The sequence below is a fragment of the Molothrus ater genome, chromosome 5 (genome assembly GCF_012460135.2).
Source record: "Molothrus ater isolate BHLD 08-10-18 breed brown headed cowbird chromosome 5, BPBGC_Mater_1.1, whole genome shotgun sequence".
NCBI lineage: Eukaryota > Metazoa > Chordata > Aves > Passeriformes > Icteridae > Molothrus > Molothrus ater.
The window spans coordinates 56,137,349-56,162,456 of record NC_050482.2 but is presented as its reverse complement, the minus strand read 5'-3'; the positions used below and the strand labels follow the sequence as shown (position 1 = coordinate 56,162,456).

The following is a 25,108-nucleotide window of genomic DNA, read 5'->3' as shown; positions in this document are numbered from 1 at the left end:
ACAGAGTGTGCTGCCATTGCACTGATAATTCCTGTGCTACATTGTTTTTCTCCCATATCCTTTGTTGAGTTTCTGGAGGCTGTAATCTGGGGCAGAGACTGTTTTACTGTAGGGCTGTATCATCATTTGCTGCTGGATTTCACCTGGTCTGTGGACACTCGTAATATATTCATAAAAGGATTATTTTGGCTTTGTGGACAGCCTTTCTTCTGGTTCTTTGGTAGAAAAGCAAAACATTTCAATTTGGAGGTTTTCTATACTGTATTGCTGTTCTGAGTTTTGTCCCTCAACACTGTGTCCCTAATACGAGAGGATTTTGGTAAGACACCTTGCCTAATGTAGTAGGGATGGGGTAGATTAGAGTTTAGCTACTGACAGAGATTAACTGGCTTGTACCTTCAACAAGAATGACAATAAATGTCAATTTCAACACATATTAGTAGAAACCTCAGGTTTGTCAACATCAAAAAAAATGTCCAGATTTCACCATGTTGATCAAATAAAACAGAAGGGAAAAGAAACAAAAACGTGCAGTGAGTTCGTTTCAGAATTTGGTTATTTTCCTCCCAGATATTTTTACATTTTGATCTCTGTTTACTTTCCATCTCTAAACTGTGTATTTTTATTTTAGCATTTTTTTGGTGTCCCATGAAAATCTTTTCACCAGTGCAGCTATAATTTTTCAAGTGAGTGTTTGAAGCAGCCAGTGAATCAGCTGATGGGCCGTGCACAGTTCAGGGGCAGCCTTTCTTTTATCTCACATGGACCACGTAGGGGGGCTCTTTGTGGACATGACTTCAGGGTAGGAGTGGTTGTTGACTGTTTTTTCCTTACATCAGTCCTAGAGGCAATACCTGGAAAAATAAAGGTAACAATCCCAGTGACTCCCTGCCTGGACATGAATCAGATGACATGAAGGGTTTCAGTGGGATTGATGAGGGAGAAGTGGAAACAGCAGAAATAATATGACAGCATAGTAAATTTTCAAAGTTTTGTGTATAAGAGAAAAAAATGTAGCTGTGAAGGATTTGTATGTTTAATTTTATAATTTATCTCCAGGTCTTAGTAGAAAAAGAGACACTGATGCCAGAAGTAGTATCACTATAAATATATTTGCATGTGAGCTGTGTTCTACATCCCACCTTTGACATATGTGCTGGCACTTTTGTCATTTCATTCATCTTGAACTACAGGGATGCATAGGCCACTTCTTTTTTGTGCTCTTGTCCTTTCAAGAGTTGTTAGCATCAGATTTCTTTCTGAAATCAGATGAGAATATTGGCAGTAGAAATGAATCCATAGCCAAGCGGGGCTGCTGCACGAAAAAGGAAGAGCCTGTCAATTCATTACACACAAATTCCACTGAAAGCAATTTGGATAAAGTGAGTGTCGCAGGCAAGTGGCTTTCACCCAGCAGGGCTTGTACTAGGCTAGGAAATGAGGATGTGGCCAATTGTCACATAAGAGTAAAGAAAAAGAACATTCTTCAATTTAAAATTAAACCAAACTGTGTCTTAAATATGTTTCAGTACTTAGTCTTCTTCTCAGTAAATAATATCTTGAAAGATTCAGGAGTAGATGACATGCCCAAATTGCAAACTGAAATGTAGAATCAAACACCCACAACCCTAATTTATTTCTGTTGGAATGTCCATTTTTTGTAATTTCCCGCATAACTTGTATTTTTAGCTACTTTCCTTTAGAATGAGTATTCTCATTTGGGGAATTCTAATTTTTTCCTGAATGAATATATACACACGGTTTACAGTAACATAGCAGAATATATATTATTGCCAGAGACTAAGGCAAAAGTGAGAAATTATTTTTGTGGCTCTTAGATATTTATTTAAAATTTCCTTCCCTAGAGGTAATTACTTACAAAGATTATCTACTCTGCAGGTATTTTTAGATAACTAAAGGTAGTATTGAGTGAAAATATTATATTTTTCAGGAAAAACATTTGATTTTACTTTAAAAAAGTATCCATTTAAATATTTCATTGAAATATTACAATGTTTTTATACATTCAGGCACTGTCGTATGTAGGATTACAATAATGCGTTTAGCCTCAACAAATATTCAGTCTATTTGTAAATCTTAGAGCACTCCAGTATCTAAAATATATTGAATATAAGGTAAAGCAGAATTTTAAGGTGGAAACAAAGCAATATTATTAGGTTTTGTTGATTTTTCAAATTGAATAAATGAACAGTTTATTTGTACGGATGAGAAATTGATTCAGAAAATGATACTGCTAATGAGCCAGAATAAAACTACATTTTCATAAATAGAATATTCATTTACTGTATAGTTTTGGGAACTAAGTAGGGAAATGAGAAAAAGTAATTAAAAATCATATGATCATTCAAAATAAGACTGACAAAGAAGGTTTCTAAGTGGTAACTGCTTTAAACAAATACAGATTTGGATTTCTTAGGTAAATGTGCCATTTTTGTATTTTCTGAACTCAGTGTCTGTATCTTTTCCTGGATGCCTTGTCAGAACTTTGGTGTGCTGTAGGTACAGTATATTTTTGGATATAAACTTCATAGAAGTGGATGTTACCACATAGTCCCAAAACCCAAATAATTTATCTCATTTTGTACTTGCTGTCTCCATATAATCTTTTTATTACAGTTGAAGCTCACAAGTATGTTCATGTTTTTTATAAAGAAAATAATGAGAGAAATGTGCAATATTTATGTTCTAGAGCAAAGGAAGTAACTAATTTGTAGAAAAAAAAATCCAGTCAAGAGTTTTCTCATACTGTATGTGACAGGTCATTATAACCTGCAAAGGAGAGCAATGATGTGTGTTTTAGAATGGTGAGAAATAACCTGGGGGATTTAGTTGCCTTTATTTTTTCCTAATGCAGGTTAAGGTGGTTGGAATTATAGAGAAATAAGAGGTCTGTCAAAGTCACTGTTGTTTTTTTTTCCATGTTAGAAACCAGATTGCTCAGTGCCCTGCAGATCTGCAGTTAACAAATATGTGAGATATATGATGAGGCACTGAAGTATTCATTGATATGTGAAATATGAGATTCTAAACAGAAGAGGACAAAAAGAGTAGGGTTTTGAGGCTTACAGGTAATTCAGAATTACGTTCACCTGGTTTTGCTTATATGGGTGGAAATAGCTATGACTTCCAGGGAAAAGATGGAGTCACAGAACTGAGTGTTATTTGTTTGATATCAAATTTAGATTTGCTGGCACAGGAATGTTTTCACCTCAGATGTTTTCTAAAAACGCCTAGAAGTGCATTTTAGTTTTGTTTATTTTTTTAAATGCAATGGGAAATGTTCCTATCTCAAACAAATCCTATTAATTTAGGAAGCCTAATGATTCCATCAGTAGAAGTGTGTGTGATCAAACTTAAAATCCTCAAGTGTCTCCATGACATTTGACTGTGCTTCCTTCCCTTTAAAGTCCTCATCTGTCAGGTGAGAACACCAGGCTGCCAAGGGGAGGCCCAGTGGTTTTGCTTTCCCAGGACCTGCATGCTGTTTCAGAAGATGAAGAGGAGGAAGAGGAAGGTGTATCTCTCTGGGAAGATTTCAACAGCAGTGTGATTTCCCTGGGTCGTCCTTTCCCACAGAAGAATGCCTTTTTAGGATTATTTCAATATTCATTTTCCAGTGGCAGAACTGAAGATAGCAGACTGATTCCATTGATTGGCCTCTATCTGAACTGTGTGAAATGGGTATTTTAGCAAAAATCCTTAGTATTTTCAGCCTATTTCTCAGAGTAAGTGGTTGCTTTTCTAGTCTCGGTATGTTCACTTACTGGTGGTCAGTTTGTAACAAGCATTTTCCGGAGTTAAAGCAAAAGCAGGAATTTGTGATGGTGGAGCTGGTTATTGCAAAAATTTTGCTTTGACATTTGTAGTGATTTTGGAGGTTTAAATAAAGGGTCTACTTCCTCATGTAAGGGGTGATCTGACAGTTTATGAGGGGCACTGTAGTATAGGGAAGACCTGGGTGCTTGTAAAAGCTCTTGAAAGAGTTTCTGCTTAGCAGTGTCCAAGATTTGCATGAGAAGAAAGTGTGTCACCATGTAGTCTATCACAAACTCATCCTCCTCTTTAAGGTGCTTTACTGCTCTTGTCTTACTGGCTTTCCCTGAAAAAAATACAGCTTTGATGTTTCATAGCTGCATGGAAATGCCTCCTTGTTTTTTTTGGTTTTTTTTTTTGATACTACATTTTGTTCTTTCATTGCCTCCCCAAACATCAGCTTGAGAGGCTGGCTGAGCAAAATGAACATGTTTTCTTTAGCTGCCTCTTTGCCCCTGACCTTGGTACTGCCTAGAGTCCCAGCATTCTCTTCTCTCTTTGTCTCACTGGTGGTGGAAAATCTGGCAACTACTCCTGTTCAGCTTCTTGCTGTGATGTGCTACAGTCACATTGTGCTTCTTGACCTTCAGATGTTTGCAACTTAGCAAAGTTCAGTCCTCAACAGAGAACACCTTTATAGTTTTCTCCCAATTACTGACTTTTAAAAATTATTATTAAAATTATCATAATCAATATTTTATCTTGGTTTCTATTTATTATTTCAGTGACATCTGCTTGATCCATGTAGCTTCAATTCTGGATTCACATTTTGTGCTGCAGGAATTATTTTCAAGAAGTGTCAGTGGTGTTTTTAGACTTGAGACAAAGGGTGGATGATGGAGAGAACAGTGGGGCAGTGGAGTGAGATTTGGGAAGAGACAGTGGTCATGAGAGTGAACCTAGAATAAAGCAAAATATGTGAGTGGAGAAGTGAGATGAAAATAAAACATTGGCTTGAAATGAAAAAAAAGATAAATAGGTTGTATAAAAAGGCTGGGAAGTTCATGTAGATGGGGAAATATTTATGCTGGTGAGATATAACACCAGAAATTTCAGGCTGAAAAAGTAAAAAAAAATATAAAATCTTAATACAAAGATTTATTTGAGGATCTCATAAAGTACTTAAATATATCTGGATAGTCCTAGCTGCCTAGTCCAGTAATTCTTTAGGAGAGGTGTTTCAATCCTCACAGTTTATGTCCTGATGTGAAGCCTTCTGAAGGCTGGAGCAGTGTCCATTGCACACAGTGGACTTTGGGGCCCATTTGAACACATGCTGGAGAAAACAGCAGGAAATTATTGTACAGAGAACATTCCTGCCTTCTGTAAGAAGATGGCTTAGCTGATTTAATAGCTTTTTCTCAGTCTGTGATTCCAACAGCCAGGTTTGTGGTATTTATTTTAGTATTCATGTTCTTGCAGTCCTTTTTACATTTCTCTGTTTTTCCCTGGCAGACATCCCGCAGCTCCATAAGTCTGGGGGAAGAGGATGGTTAGCATGTTGTTGCTGTGGGGATTTAAGTCTTAACTCTCTGTGTTGTTAATGCTGGGCATATAATTTTAAAACTTGCATGCTGCAGAAGCCGATAATTATTTCCCTGCAGCATTTTATACTGTGGTTTGGGAAAGCAATACATTTCAGAATATTAAAAGAAAGGAAAAGTTACAATTTGGGGAACTATTGGAAATGGAAAGAGAAAGAGGGGAGTAATGGGTGTCAGTCTGGTTATCAGTCAAGCTGGAAGGAGACAGCTTGTTCTGTCGAACACCAAGAATGTCAGTAGTCAGCCAATCACTTATGCAGGAAGAAAACCATAGACTGAAAGGTAAGGTTCAAAGACATCTGTGTATGTATCTGAAATGAGCTTGAAATCAGCTTGATACTGAATTATCAGCTTGATACTGAATTATGCTTACTGATCCTGTGTGTTACATAGATGATTTCTGTTTAGCACAGGGCATTCAGGGCATTTCAGTGACTGCTGTTCTTTTTTTTTCTTTTTTTTTTTTTAGACCTTTCCTTTCCTTTCCTTTCCTTTCCTTTCCTTTCCTTTCCTTTCCTTTCCTTTCCTTTCCTTTCCTTTCCTTTCCTTTCCTTTCCTTTCCTTTCCTTTCCTTTCCTTTCCTTTCCTTTCCTTTCCTTTCCTTTCCTTTCCTTTCCTTTCCTTTCCTTTCCTTTCCTTTCCTTTCCTTTCCTTTCCTTTCCTTTCCTTTCCTTTCCTTTCCTTTCCTTTCCTTTCCTTTCCTTTCCTTTCCTTTCCTTTCCTTTCCTTTCCTTTCCTTTCCTTTCCTTTCCTTTCCTTTCCTTTCCTTTCCTTTCCTTTCCTTTCCTTTCCTTTCCTTTCCTTTCCTTTCCTTTCCTTTCCTTTCCTTTCCTTTCCTTTCCTTTCCTTTCCTTTCCTTTCCTTTCCTTTCCTTTCCTTTCCTTTCCTTTCCTTTCCTTTCCTTTCCTTTCCTTTCCTTTCCTTTCCTTTCCTTTCCTTTCCTTTCCTTTCCTTTCCTTTCCTTTCTTTCTCCTCCTCTCCTCTCCTCTCCTCTCCTCTCCTCTCCTCTCCTCTCCTCTCCTCTCCTCTCCTCTCCTCTCCTCTCCTCTCCTCTCCTCTCCTCTCCTCTCCTCTCCTCTCCTCTCCTCTCCTCTCCTCTCCTCTCCTCTCCTCTCCTCTCCTCTCCTTCCTCTTCCTAGATCTTCCTTCCCTTTCCATCTTGTTTTTATGTTTTTTATGTGTCCAGGGTTGGCACTGAGTGACTGTCACTGAGCAGAAGACTCAATATACTGTTGCATTTTTTCCCTCCTTTTTTTTTCTCTTTTTCTTTCTTTTTTTTTTTTTTTAATCAAAGGAAAGAGGTTGTCTTCCCATTTTTAACCTGTATATAGGATGAACTTTTTGCTGGATGTTTGCTGCCATTCTCTCAGGCTGGCCAAATGGTGTGTGGTTCACTCGCTCTCCCGTGGGCAAGGGTGGATTCCCTGTTTAAAAGAGCTCTTCAGCAGTAAGGGTGTGTCGAGTTGGTGTACTGGATGTGTTTCTGTTCCCAAACAAATTTGTCTTTTGAGTTAAATTGTGTTGGTACGTGCCATTCCACCAACCCAGAAAGAGGAGGAGAGCCAAAGGGTGGATATTGGGGTACATGCAGGTTTATCTGCTGTTTCTGCAGCAGACTTGACATCTGACTTGTGACAAGCTGTAAAGGACAGAAGCCAAAGAGGAGACTGACAGAAGCTGTTTCCTCAGCTGCTGTGAGCTCCTGAGAGCTTCCCAAGGCTAAAGGGAGATTCTAGGTCCCTAAGGCAGTGCCTTAACTTCTTTGAAACCCTGGTTCAGTTGTGTGTAAAGTGGGCACAATCCCCAAATTGTAAAAAAAAGGCTGTGTTTTTCAGGTAGTTTGAAATCCTTATATGGAGGTGTGGAATCATAAATTATTTCTCTTAATGGAGAATATTTCTAGAGGTCACCAGTTCTAACAGTTTCTTTCAAACAGAAGTAGGTTCACTTAGAACAGTTTGCCCCCTATAAAATCTCTGACCTTGACTATTCAAACTTCTTTACAAATGCATCATTTAATACAGGAAGCTCCTTAGGGAAGGTTCTTCACATCTGCTGTCATAATTTCTTATTTCCTAAATGCAGCAATTTGTACTTGATTATTCTTACAAGGATCGTGCCTCCCTTCCCTCCCCCTGCTCTGGCACATTCCTTTGTGCTGCTGCTTCTTTTGCAGCCTGAACTCAGCATCTGAGAGTGTTTGAAATCCCAAATTTTCTTTGTTGTTATTCTAGCATTTCCTTACCACTCCGTTCTAGGGGAGGGCATGTAGGAATCTGCTCCTTTATTCTGAGGCTGTTTTGCTGTGGCTTGTTAGTGACAGCAAGTTGTCATCATCTTACAGCCATTCAGCCAATAACAAAAGCCAAGCTGAATCTTTCATTTTGGCTTCCTGAGAACAAGATTTTCCCAAACAAAAATACTCTGCCACTTCTTGGAGCACTTAACATCTGCAGTAGTTAAGCAGAGGGCTGCAGCCCAGATTTTTAAAGATGCTTAAGTGCTTTACTTCCACTAAACTGAATTGGACCTAAGTACTTATAAATAGGTTTAAAAATCAGAGTGACTGTGAAGGCCTCCCTCATCCATCACTCGGCAGTGGTCCCTTCAGAATGGCAGAAAGGCACATCAGCATGGTCACAGAAAATACTTCTAGTCCTGCTCTCCAAAACTCTGCATATTAAGTGAATTGTTGCATTCTAGCATGAATTTCCATGAAATAAGTATTTGAATCAGATTGCTTGTATTCCCTAGAAGAAAAGAGCCCCTGGTTGCATGGAAGTCAATGTTTAAGTCAGACAACTTTTAAAAAGGATGCAAAGTTATAGTGTAAAAATACCCACCTTTTTAGCTTATAATCCATTTTTTATTAAAACTGGGAAATAGGAGTAAAATTCACATTTAAATTATTTTCTGCTGTTTCTAGGGGATACTCTTTGCATTCCAGTTAGTTTCACATTGTTCTTCCCCTACCCATTTTTGGTACTGCTGTTCTAGACTTGCATAACCTTCGGGGAAAAAATTATTCCCAAACATAAAACCTGTAGGGATTTTACATTTTTTAAATATTTAGTAACTTTTAACTGTGTGTTAGCCTTGGAATCATTCTGTTTTCCTGTGAATTCAGAATGCTGGGCTATTACTGACTGTAAATTATTTGAAGAGGGGAGCCCTTCATATATATGTCCTTCATTCAAGGAGTTGTGTGTTCCTCAAGGAGTTCCATCAGTGATGCTATAAAACTAGGATCGAGTCCACAGAAAGCCATTCACTCTTCTGTTGATGTAGAGAACAGGCACTTGCAATGCTTCTTTCTAATGTCACAGACTTTGAGAAAATATAGTTTAACTGGTTCCTGTTCAATTTACTTGCATTTGAGTGCTCTATAGTCATGTATTCCATTTCAGGTTTGGTGGGGGTTTTCTGAGGGAGGATGGGGAATAAAACTTAATCATTCTATTAAAAAAAAGAAGAATGTAAACGATTGTGTTGCAAAAACATTGTGATTTGATGTGGCTTGGTCTTATCTTTTGGGTTTGGATTGAAAGTCTGAAATACTTGAGCTATGTTCTTGTTATAAAAGAATGAGCCAATTTGATTAATATGGAGAATTTATTCCATAATTAAAATACAATCGTAAAAAGGCCACAAGCAAAGATCAGATTGGTGCTGAACCAGGCTAACAGCGTCGAGTGCGACAGGGTGACTACTATGGCTCCTCTCCTCTGTGCATCACGGAGAGACAGCTCTCACAAAGTCGTTTTTATACATTTCTAAGTGTAGAAAGTTTACTTGCACTCCGTGCTTCCCACCCCTAGTAAAGCACGTTCACCAGGTTGCTGACTAGAGAACTTTGTGTACTTTGAGCAGTCTGTCTCCGTCCCTCGCCTTCCCCTCCCGTTCCACAAAGCACTTGTGAGCAGAGGAAGTGCCCGACAGTCACGCTGCGTGTCTCCCTGTGCCGCAGGTGTTTGGAAGGGCAGCGTGCTGGCCGGGCCGGGGGCTGCCATGGTGCTGGCCCCCGCAGCAGGGAGATAGCAGAGATGGCGGCCTGAGGGCGCCGGCCCCGCGCGCAGACATGGCCTTCGCCCAGTCCCACATCATGGCAGCCAGGAGGCACCAGCACAGCCGGCTCATCATCGAGGTGGATGAGTACAGCTCCAACCCCACACAGGCTTTCACGTTCTACAACATTAACCAGGGACGCTTCCAGCCCCCGCATGTGCAAATGTAAGTATTATAGTGCTGTTATTGCTCCGGCACAGCCTTCGGAATGGTTATTGCCTTGTCGATGTGGTATTCCATGGACCAGTCACAAAGAATTCAAGGAACGCTGTTTTGCTGCCTTTCTAATAATATTTACTATAATGACAAGAAATCAGTCCATTTGAAAAGTACTTTGTTAAAAGATGGGAGAAAGATTTCCTCACTGGTGTAAGTGTAATACATAGTACTTAGGTATTGAAAAGAGAAATAAAAAACAAGTGGTGGCAATAAAACACGAGATGATACAAGGATGATACTTTCTGCAATCTCAATAACTAATGTTTGTTTGCTTTGTGCACTTGCATATTAATGTACATGGTTGCTGAACATACCAAGCCTGGATCTGTACAGCACACATTCTGTTTGGTTAGTTATATTAAAGCTGCATACAAGGGAAAAATCATATAAATACATAAAATACTGTGGGCACCCATCCGAAAACTTACTTTCCAAAAGTGCCAAGTGCTTAAAGAGTAATTAAAATAATGTGTTTGTTTCTGACTTCTTATATAATGACAACATCAGTAAAATTAACTGCTCTAGATTATTTACTTGTAATGTAAAGTGGAGAATTATAATTACAAAATGAAACCTGCCATAAAGTTTAAAGCCAGAAGGAAGAGTAAAACAGTAAAGCTATTACAAATAAATTAAGTATAAAATTCTACTGTAAAATATTTTTATAAGGAATGAAAATGTCTGCACCATTTTATTGTGTATATTAAAGAGAGAAGCAGCCTTATCTTTAGATCAGATGGCTGGTTTTAATTTTTTAAAGAGAACCCTTTTCCTTTAGGAGGACTGAACAAATAGTCACCTAATTTACATTTGTCATATATAATATGATTTGATAACTTAAAACTGTAGGTCATGATTTCTGCAGTTAAAAAACTCAGCACTTGTGACTGGTAGAATGCTGTGTGTCTATTTAGTGAATGCTTTTTTGGCATAAATTAGATTATATAAAAAAATCTGATGACTAACATGTATATCAAGATGGTGAGCAAACACTTGGTTTTTGGGGGCAGTATATTATGGTCTGTGTTGGGGTTTTTTAGATCCTACTGAAATGCAAACAGTAAAATGAGTTGAGTGTTAGCACTGGGAAACATCTTTTGTTTATAGAGCTGGCAAATGGTAGAAAAAGTACAAACAAACAAATGTGGGTTCTGAAATACTTTTTCAAATGAAAATGCCAAATGCAGGTTGCCTGATTTGTTGAGGCTTAGCTATTTTTTGTGAATATTCAGACAGCTCCTGGACACTCAGAAATCTGTTTCCTGATGTTAAAAGCTAAATGTTTTTTACTGGGCTGAAAAAAAAGTTATTTATTATTCACTTGGCTCTCAACAATATGCTGCTTAAACTTCTAACCAGTAAGAAATCGTGGTACTGGAGGCTTAGGCAGTCAACTACCTAAGCCTCCTGAATCGAAACCCAGCACCCAAGCAAGGAGTTGAAAATAAGATATCCTTAGAAAATAGTTCCTCAGAAGAGTTTAGCAATCTCTCATGAATGATTAATACTATTGAAGAAGCTTGTGCAAATAGAAAAACAGGCCAAATCAATTGAAACATGTACCACAATCTGACCTACGCTTTCTCTTTGTACAGAAATAGTAAATAATGTTTCTGAATACCAGCAGGATTGCTTTTTCTTCCTACCAGTGAACAGAATAGTAACAAAGAAGGGAAAAGTAGACATAAAAAGGGTGACAAAAGCACATTTTATTCACATGATTGTTGTGGGTGAAATCCTAGCCCTGCTTCTGTGCATGCAAGTTTTGTCCTTAACTTCAGGGAGGTGAAGGCTTTGTGCATGGTTCAAAATACCTCCATTAGTGATGTTGTGGACAATCAGCAACATTTCACACAGATGTGTTAACATCGGAACTCTCAGTAAACTACTTTAACCATGGGTGAGGGGGGGCAGAGGGTTGTATGCTCCTTTTCTGCTGCTCTTCCTTGGTCCACTGTGCAGGTTTGGATTTCTTATTCGATGTTTTAGCTCCCAGAACATGCTGACAGCCCTTTCTAGACCTGTCGTAGTCTGGCATCCCTGTGCTTGTGAGATGACTGGGTTGCCTCTGACAAGGAGGATGGTAAATTCTGCCAGTGTTTTCAAGTCCATCAGTCATTTCTGGAAAGTGCCTGTCTCACTCCTTCCTGAAGTACTGAAATCTAGTGTATAAACTAACCTCTAGTAGTGTTTTTGCTCTGAGATGTTCCAACTTCACTTTTCAGTTTCTCTGCAAGTTTTCTTACTGATCTAATGAAAAACAAAAGCATTTGCACAAAAATAATCAGCAGATCTGTATTCCTCTGCTCATGCTGCAAGCTGTGCATTGGGTGTTGGTGTGACAGCTGCTGTGGGAATGCGTTACACAAGAATATGGGGATTGAGCCTTCAGAAATTATTTCCAGTAATACAACTTAGATGAGTTTGTGAAACTTGACATATGCTTTTACCTATATATGGTCTCAGTGCATGCATTTCACTTCAACATGAGAAATCTGCATCTCATTTATTTGGGTGTTTTTTTTTTATATTGATGCCTTTTCCCCATGAAAATTCTCTGGCCTATTGCAGAGAATTTGAAAGTTACACATACCTCAGCAACCAGGAAAATGCTGTCCACACCTTCCCCATCCCCATCCAAAGCATGTGCATTATGTGCTGCATGGGGTTGCCATGGTAAGTCTGCTGTTCTTTCCACACAGCTTCCTATGTGAAACATACACTGCTCCCTAACACCCGGCTCGCTGCTGTGCTGAGCTTTAAAAGATTTCTGAAGGAGAAGCTGTACCTGCTTTAAAGGCTTCCCTAGCATGAAAAGTCAAAGAGTGGTGTTTTAGACCAGTCTATATCCTTCTGTTTGCCAAGGCAGTATCCATGATTTGAAGCTGGCTCAGTAATGTGATCTGTAACTCGCTTTGGGAAGTGTTGGGCGGGAAGAGCAATAATTCAGTTTACTGCACTGGTGTTTAATCCTTTTAGCCTGAACAGCTACAGTGATAGCCAAGGTCAGCCCCTCATCATTTTTATCCAACCATCCTAGTTCATTTTGTGAACTGACTGCACCATCCTTCACCCAGCTCCCACCTGAGGGCAAATTCTCACCTCCCAGTCTGAACCCCACCATTCACCACTCACATTCCTCTGCACTCCTGCTGCCTCCCCTGGAGCTTGCCCTGAGCAGCTCTCTCCTCCTCCAAAACAGAGGCATTTTTAACATCTCAGCTCTTTTCCGTCATCTGCCCTTCCCCACATGTCCTACACAAGGTGTTTCCAGCTACTTGGAGTCGAAGCACCGCACTCTTTGCCACCCAAATTTTGGAATTCCCACTACATCCCTGCTTACGTATGCCCCTGGCATGTAGTTCATCAAGTAGGATTTGATCACAGATGGGTTTACCCCTCAGCTCATATTCAGCTACTTTCTGCTCAAAACCTGAACTTCAGAAAGACAGCCCTAAGGTGTTTGTATAAAAAGGCTGCTCCTCCAGTTTTGCTGTAAAAACCCCAATATTTCTTCTTCCCATGTGGCAAAGATGGGTACAAAATAATTGGTTCATACTCTGGTTTTGTAGTTACATTGTAGAAAATGCTAAGACCTTTTTCTGTATTTAAAAAAATTTCAGTGTTTTAGATTTGTTCCTCACCCTACCACTTATCCTGTGAACTTGTCAAAACCAGCTCAGTTTATCTGTCTATAAATTTCATAGATTTTTTGACACAGAGAAAAGGTTGAGTGATTAAAGATTATTATCTTACACCTTTTAAGCACTAAAATGCTTTTTGAAAATTTACCTAGTAAACAGAAGTAGTATTATTAAAAGCAAAGATCTCTATAATTTTTTCTCCTGAGTTTGTTTATATAAAAGTAAGCTCCTGAATTAAAGCACAGCCAGCAAGGGATAGAAATATGTACTGTATACTGCAACAGTGAGCAAAACTAATTTTATTTGCCCTTTCAAAAGAAATGTTGTAAAAGTAAAATAGTTCATAACATTTCTGCATATCTCTCTGGTTTCTAGTGACATTAATATAACTCTTGCATCTCTTGCTTTTTGATTTTTTTCCACCAGAATTCCCTAACTGGAGTAGCAGATACAGTATAGCTGCATATAGATAGATTTGCTTCTATGTATTCAAACAAAATACGGATTGAGGTTAAAAAGATTGATTTGAAAACAAGTATTCCTTCTATGGCAGACGGGTGTTCTCAGACGGGTGTAAAATACAAGTGAGACTCATCAAACTGGGCCAGATCTAGTTTCTTCAGTTTTGAATGTAGAGATTAGGTTCTGAACAATGCAGCCTCACCCCCCACAGCATCTGATTTCATTTAGTGTAATTAAGCCCAGAAAGTCGTCACTTTGTCCTGACAATAGTCAGGCTTTAGCATACGTTTACAGCTGTTAGGAGACTTTTTATGTTGCTTTGCATTAACACACTGAAACATATCTCCAAAATGTGTTAATTAAATTTCCTCAAATTGAGTAACTTGAAGAAAAGAAGTTATAATTAGGAAAAAAAAAGCATCTAAATGTATTTATGTATCTAAAATAAATCTTTTTCCTGTGTACAGTGTAATCATATTTAAACAATGAAATGGGATAGTACTTTTCCTTTGAAAATGGCAATACCTTTGATTTATTTGTATTTGTGTCAGAGTTACTGCCATAGTCCAATCTCTAATCTCTTTAAATTAATCTATCTACCCAACAAATACTGCAAATGTTGTGATGTGAACATCAAGAATTTTTACACCTCCCATTAGTGTTAGGTTTGTTTTAACAAATCCTTCCATCCGGCAGATTTAGAAGTCTGTGTACTCTTTTGTAAAGGTAAAAAAGTAGTGTCAGAATTGCAAAGCAGACACTAAGGAGTAGGTAAATACTTTATAACCTTGTTATGATGCATTTCCTGCAGGGTTGATCCGGTGCCCCATGACGCTCCGAAGCCTCCAGGATACACACGATTTGTCTGTATTTCTGATACTCACTCGAGAACTGATCCCATCCAAATGCCATATGGAGATGTGCTAATACATGCTGGTGATTTTACTGAGCTGGGGCTTCCTAGTGAAGTAAAAAAATTCAACGAGTGGCTAGGTAGGTATTGAATTCTGTGTGGATTCGACAGTAAATTTGTTTACTGATTGTATCTGCCCCTTCTGCCTCCCAGTTAAAAACCATCACACACTCAGAAATCATGAATATTAATTTCACTTTTAAATTTGAATGGCAGTGAGCAGGAATCAGATTTTTTTTCTTAGATTCAACAAATATTTTTGCATTTTTCCAACTGAGCAAATAGGATTTGTGAGACTATTCATCTGTTCTGCCTTCACACTCTCAAGTGTACATTAAGCAACTTCTTGGTGTTAGCAACAATTGAAGTCAGGAGGCTTTAATGATTTACATAAAACCTCTTGCATACATTGTTACAGCTTTGCTGCGTCCCCTAAAAAGTTGTTGTGACTGAAAACATTTTTCTGTTTAACCCCAGAGGGCTCATAGGTTTGAGGGTTTTTTTAATATCTGAGGCTCAGCTGCGCCACAGAGATGAATTCTGAACAAAGCAAACCCTGTGTGCCTGTGGTTGCTGCCTTGGATGTAGCAGACCAGATGTAGATGCCTTCTGTAGGCAACTTTTGGCATTGCTAACTGAAATTCTGTTCCACTGGGCAAGAGAGTGATGATTTACATGTGCTTCTGCAATGTTTTGTGTATGCTAAAAAAAAATTAAAAAAAATAAAAATTGGAAAGCATGCACTGTATCCAGACAAAAACCCTCATCAGTGCTGTTCTTGCAGCATTGCAGATACCTTAATTTAGAATAAAAGTGGCTTCTGGATTTTGAGACTTCATTAATTAAAAAAAGGTGAGAGGGAATGAAGGAGTTGGAGAGAGAAAGGACCCAGTTTAAGGGTAACAGATTTCAAGTTTTTGTGTTGATTTTCTTTCTTGTAGTTGATATTTTTGCATTTTTTTCCTTTTTTTTTTTTGCTACATATTGCAGCAATCCACTAGGAAGGCACAAAGCAGACAGATGCATGTAGGCTGAAATGAAATTTAAAAAGGAAAGTCAGGACTTCACAATTTAAACAAATATTTACTAGCAAATAATTATTAGCAAGGCTGATAAATATTTATTTGAGCTCAGGAACCCAATAATATGCCCCACATGGAACAATTGTTTTTTTCTATGACTATGAAGGTAGGAACAGCACGTGGAATAATTGATATAGAGCCATCAACTCTGTCTCTGCACCCAAATGGAACAGGTTGGTTATAAAACAGTAAGTTTTGACTCTATTTTGTAGGTCTTTACCATATATTATAGTAATATGCTGAAAATAGCATTTACAAATTATTCAAACCATATGGTTACACATTCTAAATAATCCTGATTTTATTTATCTGCTGGTGTGGGAAGAGAAGTGCTTTGGGATATTGCTGGTGAGCAAGGATGGGGCTGTGCTCTTTGCTTGCTGCAATTGGAGTTTTTGTCTCCAGTTCTCCATCTGCCTCCCTGCTGGTCACAGCTGTACGGTGTTCTGAAGATGTCTGTAAGCTGAAATCCTCTCAGAATGGTAGGAAGATTTCCCAAGGCATTTCTGTGATGTTCTCTTCATCATTTTTATTCCAAAAAAAAAGGCTTAATTTTCTGACTTTTCAGGCATGCTTCCAATTTCATGGTAGCGTGCGCTTGGGAAAAGGTGATCTTGGTGGTTGGAGTTATATTTTTGCAAGAGCAAAAGATTTGAGATACAGGAAGCTATCAAGTTAAAAGGTTTTTTTTAGTTTCTTGGCAATTTAAAATAAAGATTTAACTTAAATTTTTAATAAAGTTTTTGTTTGGCTGTTTTAAACAACCAGTTTATCAACTCTTCAATATACTGAGTGTTCACAAAATCTGCAGTAAATGGCAGAATGGTTAAAAGCATCCCCATTGAGAAGGAATTTCAGAAGGTTTTGCTGATTGTCCATTTTTTTGTGAACGCATTAGTCTCCAACAGCTTTGATTTTTCTAGATGGCTGCTTCCAGTACCTTCCATAATTTTGCAGCTAATCCAACCTTCTCCTTCTTTCTTAATATTTTACTGGTTTCTTGAGAAAGTAACTGACAGACTCTGGCACCAACTTTTCCTCCACTGACATTCTTCCTTGCTGCTGCCAGATTTCCCTGTTTATTCCTTCATGTGCAGGGCTCGCTTTCCCACTTCTTTGTCTAATCTGTGTCTCCTGCTGTCCTTAGATTACAACTTTGTTTTTGCTTTGCAATAAACACCAGGTTTGGTACAGCTTCCCTTGATCTCAGCTTCCCCTCAAGCACAAGATACAAACCCTCCTCCCGCTTTTGCTCCAAGTCTCTATGTGCATCATTGATTCCTACCTTTCAGTTTTCAGTTCTGCCATACCCTCTTGGGTCTGTGCCACTCTGATCTCTCTGTTTCATCTTTCCAGATGAACTCGCCCTTCAGCAAGTTCAGATTTTATCTTTGCGCTTTACACAAAACTCCTGTGCCTGTCTGATGGAAAATTTATTTTACATTACCGTCATTAACTTCCATGGGCCTTATGGTTCTATCATGCACATGCTCAAGTGTTGTGCTAATAGAGGCACATTGGCTGGATGAGTCATCCCCTAAAATCTGTTCTCTTTTTCTGACTGTCCCTGGTTCCCAGGAAGGCCGCTACCAGCTCGGTAACGGCGCTTACGATCCCAGTATTGTCCCTGCCTGGGGCTGCTACCCAAGTGCTCTGTTTTGGCAGCCCTTTAGTCACCAAGTTTTATACTTCTGACCCCTAAAGCCCTCTAGTTCATTTCAGTTTGTTCTTTCTGGTGATTAATTACTTTCTGTCATGCGTGTTTTTCTCTAAGCCCTTTCTCAGGGAGAGAGTTGAGGTTTCAGTAGGGCTGGCTTGGTGTCTAATTCTGTGGAAGAGATAAAATGTTGGTGATCACTGTATGTGCTTATTTTCTCAGCCTTCTCTGGTAGGCAGTCCAGCTTTACTTTTAATTTAATATATAGATTTTTCTTCTCTGAGTTTTCTAATTGCATTTTGGGTCTGTGCAAAGTTTGAGCACAGACACAGTTTTGCAGCAGAGTTCCAGAATATGACAGGGATGTTGAGATGAACTGTGCTTATTCTGAACCTGTCACCTACTAATTTCATTTGGTATTTCCTAATACTGGAAGAGGCAAGTGAAAAACCTTATCATTCTTTATTCTGCTTAAGAACTTTTAGGCTCTTTCCATATCTGCCCCTAAGATATTTTTCAGGCTGAAGATTGTTCAGAAGTCCTTAAATGCCTTTGATCATCTCTGTCACTCTTTGTACCTCTTTGTTCCACATGCTTATAAAAGGAGTGAGACCAGAACTGCACATGTTCTGAGAACACTACAGATTTATTCCCTGCACAATGAAATTTCCTAGCTCTCTTTTCCTTTTTGGTCTTGTGGATTATTCTGTTTTTAACAGAACAATGAGATGGCATTTTTCAGGGTAACTTAGGAAATTAAGGGAATAGGGGATGAATAGTCAGTTTACAAAGCATACAAACAGTGCCAACCTGCTCATTGCCCTCCCTTCTTTTTTTTCTGAATAGACCCTTCTCCTGTTATCATATCTCAACTTCTTCCTTTTTTTATCTAGTTTGTTCTCTTACTGTATTTTTCTTCCAAATTTAAAAATTCAGTTTTGGAGAACCAGAATAAGATGAAGTACAAGGTATGTTTTATGGTAGGAATGAACAGAAGACCAAGAATCCAGGGAAACTTTCTGATGATTTATAAGAATGCCTGGTATGACTTTGAATGTGTGCTAATTTTCCAGCATGTTCAGGGGATTTTAATGATAACACTTCCAACAGACAAAAATAATCGGCAGCTTTTTCATTATTTTGAGTTTTGTTATTTATTCCCTTCCTTACCTGCATGTCAATCAAATGTGTTGTAGGACAAATACAGAGACATATGTCCTGCCTTAGTACACTCATCAAATACTGACTCCAAAACCGTCTCTATTTTTTATCTCCTATATTGTTGGCACTGAAAATTGCCTGCCTGGCTCAGTTGCTCATGTAATTCCCTTTGCTCAAGCCTGTAATATCACTTCCAAATTGTATGCTCCAGGACCCGCTGTCACTTTGAGCTTGTGGGTTACTTTCCTGGAAATTTAACTAAATAGCTGATCTGTGGTATAAGCTGCAACACATACTTCCATCTTTTCTCTGAGAATTCTCTTCTGTGCATGGATTGGGAAGATTACTTAAACTAACACATTGTGTAATATATATTGTTTCAGTGTGTTTGCTTGAGATTTTCCAATTTCTAAGACAGACTTTCTATTTGAGATTCAAGTTCAAGGTAAATTGGAAATAAAAAAATAGAAAGTGGCTTGCAGTTGTAATGGAAAACAATAATTAGCTCTTCAGAGTATTTTCCTGAAAATATTATTACATGTTGTACACACACAAATACAGACAAAAAAAAGGATTACATTATTTGGCATGCATTTCAGAAGTTGACCTAGGCAAACTCAGCACAAAGGATAAGATTTTTTTCAGACTAAAAAATATTTTAGAGTGAAGATGTCTACCAACTGTAATAACTAGCATTACTAGAACATTACCTCTTTCTAGAATTAGATTGTATATGATCTAAACTTGTAGTATTAGATTCTGTAGACAGAATCAGAGATTTGTTAATAAACATCATCTCTGCTTTTTAAAGGTCTTGAAAAAAGATCTTCAGAAAAACTTGTGGTCACTAGACTTAGCTTTACTTTTGCTTTACTGCTCAGCTTTGCAAAATGATAGTAATTATTTTTCTTCCTCTCTTAACAGGTATATTTTTATGTTCAGTAATACTCATGTTTAAACCAGATTAAAACCATGTTGAAGATGAAAAAAATCAGCTTCAGAGCAGCAAAAGGAATTAGAATTTATATATTGTAGTCATGCCATTTTGACCATCGATAATTACACTATTTTTATGTTAATGTAGAAACCCCTTGAAAGAAGTATTTAAGCATTAATTATTTATTTACAAAAGAATGGCTTTGGAAATGCAGTGAAAAACGTTTAGCTGTGCAGGGATTCAGAACAGATGTCAATTTTAAAAGACTGGGCATACTGAAAACAAATGTTGGTTTTTACTGCTGTTCTTAAATGTAAGGTGGCTTGATGCATTTATACATCCAAGACTCAGACATAGAAAATTGCACTGCAATGCACTCTCCCAGTATTTCTCCAGTTCTGGGGAGTTAGGATGTCCTAGGAACTTCAGAATATTAAACTGGCTTTGTGAGGAGTATTTAATTTGCATCCCTGTATTGGGAAGATGATCCAAATGACTATTTTCCACGTAGACTTCCTGTGCCAGTGGTGAGAAGCTGTAGAGTTGATACATGCTAAAGCATTGTTCCTTCATTTCCAACTTCCAAACCCATGAGCTTCTGGGGGATTTCTTGAACTTTGTACTAATATTGAGCTTGCCTCCTTCCACTAATGCATTGAAAAGTACCCAAACTCCAGGATTCTGAGCCTGAGGTTTCATAAATACTGAGATCCCTGACCCTTCAAATGAGTAAGTGAATAAAAATACCTAGTCTTATCCCTGACTAGCAGACAAGGGTGGCTTTAGGAAGGTAGTGTGGCCCAGAAGTGAACAACCACAGAACTGGAAAGATCTGGGATGTGAGTCTGTGAACTGTCATTGCCTCTGGCAGAGAGATTTGAAAGAGCCTGAGGAAGACAGGCAACCAAATTCTAGTTAGTCATCTTCAGATTTGACAGCCTCTTTATTTTTCCCCCTTGTGAAATTGTGAAAATGATGCTTGATCCACCTACTACATGAATGTGTTGGAGGATTAATTATTCTCAGCACAGCACTTTGAACACCTATTGTGCAGCACTGTACACAAACATTAAACATAGTTATTAGTGCTGTGCACCTCGTACGCTGACATGACACATGGCTCTTTGTAGTCTTCCCTTCCAGAAGGTGACAAGTGGGAGATGCTGAAAGCACCTCTGTGGGATCTGAAGATCTGAATAGGAATCTGTATCAGTGTGCACAGAGATCCATGTAGGAAGTGTAAAACGTTTTTTAATTGTTACTTTTAAACTCAGTTTTCCCAGCTCCTTCCTTTTCATGGTCCCCAGATACAAGTTGTAACCAAAACTAGAATATTTCTGGGGGCAAGAAAAGATGTGGTAGGAATTATATCTCCTCAGAAAATTTAAGACTATAACTATCCCAGGAAGCAAAAAAACCCCAAACAGAGTTATGAAAATGGACTGTGACTTACATAGTGATTTTCAAGCCATCAAGTGCCATAAGCTGAGGGGACACATCAAAGGAAGGTTCAGTCCAGGCAGACATTGCAGTTGTGCAATTTTTTAGACATCTCTTACAGACCACAGGTGAACAGAAGGTGCAGATCCATGTAACCTTTTGTCTTGATTCACTGCAGCTACTCTAATGGCCTAGTTATGCATTGGGCTGGTTCTGCATAATTGCAGGGAAATTAAATAAACCAGGCTAAAAGGAGCCACTTTTCCTTTAGAAGTAATTTTGACCAATTATAGTGTATGGGTGGGTATAAAGCACAGTATATCAAAGAGCCTAAGTTGGATTATAATCAGGTGTTTTTTTAGTTTGATTTGCCTTCCTCTGTTTTTAAGGAATCCTGTTTTATCAACGTGAGCAGTGTTTTATGTGTTTGCTGTTTTAGTGTTTGGTATAATTACTGGCTTTTTCAATGCAAGAATGGATAGAGCTGGAAGGTTACAGATGACTTCAGAGGGAGTGTTCATTTACAGTATTATTCCAGATTACACACCATTCAAAAAGTATGTTAATGTGAATTTCCCAGACATCAGCACCAGTGTTTAAACACAGAACTGTCAAAAAGATGCTAAAAAGCAATCTGAGACAGTTATGCAATCTTTCCACTGTATCACTCACTGCTGTATTCTAAAAGGTTGAAATGAGAGGGAAGAAGCACTAAGTGGGCACTTACATGATTGTCACTTCTTTTAATGAATACTAAAAATTTTGCTCAGTACAAAATACCGGGAAAGAAGCAAAACACATCTGCCTGTCCAGGTTTGCATTTAGCTTGGCAAAGTTGGGAGCTGATAACCACTGTGAGCTTCAGAGGAGGTCCAAAGTTGATAAAGATGCTTCACTTGGTACAAGAGGAGCCTGGAGTATGGACACCATGAGTTTGCTCTTGGATTATTTGCAGTGTTGATCTGGTTTACTTGGTTGATAATAGAACAAGATGAACCCTTAATAACACAGACTTCCACTTTGAACAAGCTCAGCTGCAAAGAAATAGCAAACAGACAGTGTTGCTCAACAGGCTGCATTATGCAGCCTGTAGTCCAAGTAATGGCTCCCCAGCACTTCAAGTTATTTTGTAAAAATTATGTTCGCCATAAAAAGAACCTACTGGAGTTTGGAAGTAAAAAATTACTGCAATAATTCTGTAATTGGTGCATAAACATGCAAAAATTAGATGTTTGGTTGATTTTCTTAATTAGTAATCTGCAGTAATGAAAGGAATAAACAAAGATGTTCCTAGCTGAAGAAATATATATGTTCCTATACATATTATATTACCAGAACTGCTGTCATATTCTTATCCTGAACAAATGAAGGCTAAGAAACTTTCTGAGGAAGCTTTGCTGTAAACTGACAAAAACTCCATGGATGAAGTGAAAAAGTCTGTAAGATGATAACACATCTGCCTATATATAAGTTAAATATGATAACCTAAGCTTGTTGATAGTAAACTAATCTCAAATGATAAGAAACTATATTGATGGAGGAAATTTAGGGCCAATTTTTCTGTGTAAGGAGTTGTTCTGGGAGAAGAACCACTGCTGCCTGACTTCTTGGATCTTGTCTCGTAGATCTGCTGTGGGTTCCAAGTTGCCTCATTCCTTTGAAACCTCTCCTTCAGATTGGGAGTTATTTACCTTAGACACTTTCAGGAAATTCAAGGGAACATAATTACCTTTGAGGTCTTTATATAGTAAATGGCTTTTCATTCTGCTGGGCAGTTTCAGATAGATATAGAGTGACAAGCAGGCAGAAGTCTAAAGCATTGTACTTCAGCAAGTTCCATATTTTCCCTAAGAAAAAAGATATCTTTTTCTAAAACTGCTAAATTAAGGGCAAGATATTGTGTCTCCAGCATTTTATTGCATATAAGGGGAGATTACAAAATGGAAAGGGGAAAATAAGGCAGGAGAGATAAAGAGTCATGTAGCCAAGAAGAAGGAAAAGGATGGGAGAAATCTCTTATCCCACATTAAGACAGAGGCTGACAGAGGTGGATGGTGGCTTGGAGCCCCATTCCAAATTGGCAGAAGGCAAAGGTTGAATGTGGCCTGAAAGAGAAAACTCAGAAGCCCAGGGCTGAATCAGAGCCAGTGTGTTTCTGATAGGATTTTGATTTGTAAATGTTTCATTCCAAATCCAAATAGGATGAAGTGGATATAGGTTGATTATGGAGGAAAATAATTTTAGTTTCTTACAAATTAAACATTATGAGAGTTAAAAAACCCAACACTTACTTTAGGGGAAAAAAAAAAAAGAAATTTTGCCTAGAAATGAAATTTTTATTCACCCCAAAATATTTTAAATGTACATTTTGCTTCATTTTTTTTCCCCTTGGTAATGTCAGAAAGACTGTGTGAATTTCCAGATATAACCTATTCCATCCAAGTGGTATTTTAATACAGAAAAATATTTAGGTAAATTTTTTCCAACTGATTCTAGTTGCAGTTTATGGCCAGATTAGAGGCATATTTTAGTAGAATCTTCTCAGGTGCCAAGAACAGAAGGATCCCTGGACTTTGGACAAAAACACTTGTCTTGTTTTGGCTGGTCAAAAGAAGAGATCAGACAAAAAATGTAACTTCCCCCAAATTCATAACTTATCTTCTTTTTTTCTTTGTTTGAAATTACATATTTGACTCCCATAGCATATGTTCTTGCAAGTGTTTCTTGGCACTCCTGAAGGGCAGATCTGTTTCTTACATGCTTCCTGCTTTATTTTTTTTCTGGGGAATTAATTTTGTCCTGGATATGTGTGCAGGATTCCTGTGACAGCCATAATTTTTCTTTAATATCATTGTATACACAGAGCTTCTGTATTAATACTGAGTTTGCTACCTGCCCACCAGCAAAGCCATATGCTAGAATCAAATGTTAATTGGTTATCAGTTGGGGATTTAGTCCTACTCATCTGCTGGATGGGTAGTATGAGAAATTTACACCAGAGTTAATGGAACATACTCTCTAGACTTGTTAAATTGCCCGTCTGCCATAGACTTGTTCCATAGACTTGTTACAATCAAAACACAAAATGAGGTTTGGATTTGTCTTAGCATTGCAGGCTCTTTAAAATTCTGGTTTGTTTTCCAGTGTGGCTTGACAGGAGTCTAGAGAATCAGGGAGGATGGAAGGGACCTCTGGAGGACATTGAGTTCCACCTTTTCCTCAAAGCAGGCATGGTTAGAGACCAGAACCTTGGCCTGGTGAACTCTGAGTGCCTTTGAGGGAGGAGATTTCCCAGCTGCTCAGAGCGCCTATTTCACTTTTTTACTATCCTCATAGTAAAATTTTTTCCTTGTAGCATGTTGTCACTTGTGCCTGTTGCTGCTTGTCATGCATCTCTAAGAAGGACTTGCTCCTGCATTTACCTGGGCTCAGGTGGTTGCAGACCAGCAGCAGGGTCTACGCTGCATCTTTTCAGGGTCTGAACAGCCTCAGATCTCAGTCTCTCCTCTCATCCCAACCACCTTGGCTGCTCTCTGATGGGCTTGCCTCAGTTTCTCAGTAGCTTTCATGTCACTGAAGAGCCCAGGATGGGACCCCACACTCCAAAGGAGGTCTCACAAGTGCTACGTGGTGGAGAAAGATCACTTCCTTTGTTCAGCTGGTTTCTGAAAACTCAGTGTGGTGATTAACACAGCCAGGGTGTCATGGCCACAAAGACTCCTTGCAGAGTCTTTTTGAGTGCAGTTACTCCATCCTGGGTGCATCTGTGGGAATAACTGATGAACATGGAAGCATTTGAATTATCTACAATCAAGAGCTGTTGGGATAAAAAATGGAAAGTGTTTATTCTAGGACTGTGCATAGGAACACAGCCATACAACAGCTATAAGATTATGTGCCCTTGGGGATGTCCTGCTCCTAGCCAAGGAAGCCAGGGCTACAAATTGTGCAGAAATCTGTTCCTTACACATAACTTCACAACAGCAGTGCCTAGGCAGGAACAAGATTTCAAAGATTTACACCTAAGTCCGACTTTGTAATTCAAGAGCCCTCAGAGTATAAAGCAAAGCACATTCTAAAGCCTTCCAAGGAGCAAAGTTTGAACAAAACATTGCTAAATCTATGAATAAGCAGCAGAAAATACCCTGTT

General features: G+C 38.4%; 1 protein-coding gene across 4 annotated transcripts in view; it reads left to right on the top strand.

Annotated features, from left to right (window-relative positions):
• The window catches only part of MPPED1 (metallophosphoesterase domain containing 1), a 63,188-nt gene that overhangs the window by 4,254 nt on the left and 33,826 nt on the right, over positions 1-25,108 (top strand). For 3 of the 4 annotated variants that reach the window (XM_054514993.1, XM_054514992.1, XM_054514990.1), the window contains exons 2-3: positions 9,346-9,608; positions 14,580-14,765. In XM_054514993.1, coding sequence (XP_054370968.1) covers positions 9,457-9,608; positions 14,580-14,765 — 338 coding nt within the window. In that variant the 5' untranslated portion in view covers positions 9,346-9,456. Of the gene's footprint in view, positions 1-4,913; positions 5,661-9,345; positions 9,609-14,579; positions 14,766-25,108 lie in introns of those variants that run through there. The other variant, XM_054514991.1, reaches the window with a different exon arrangement.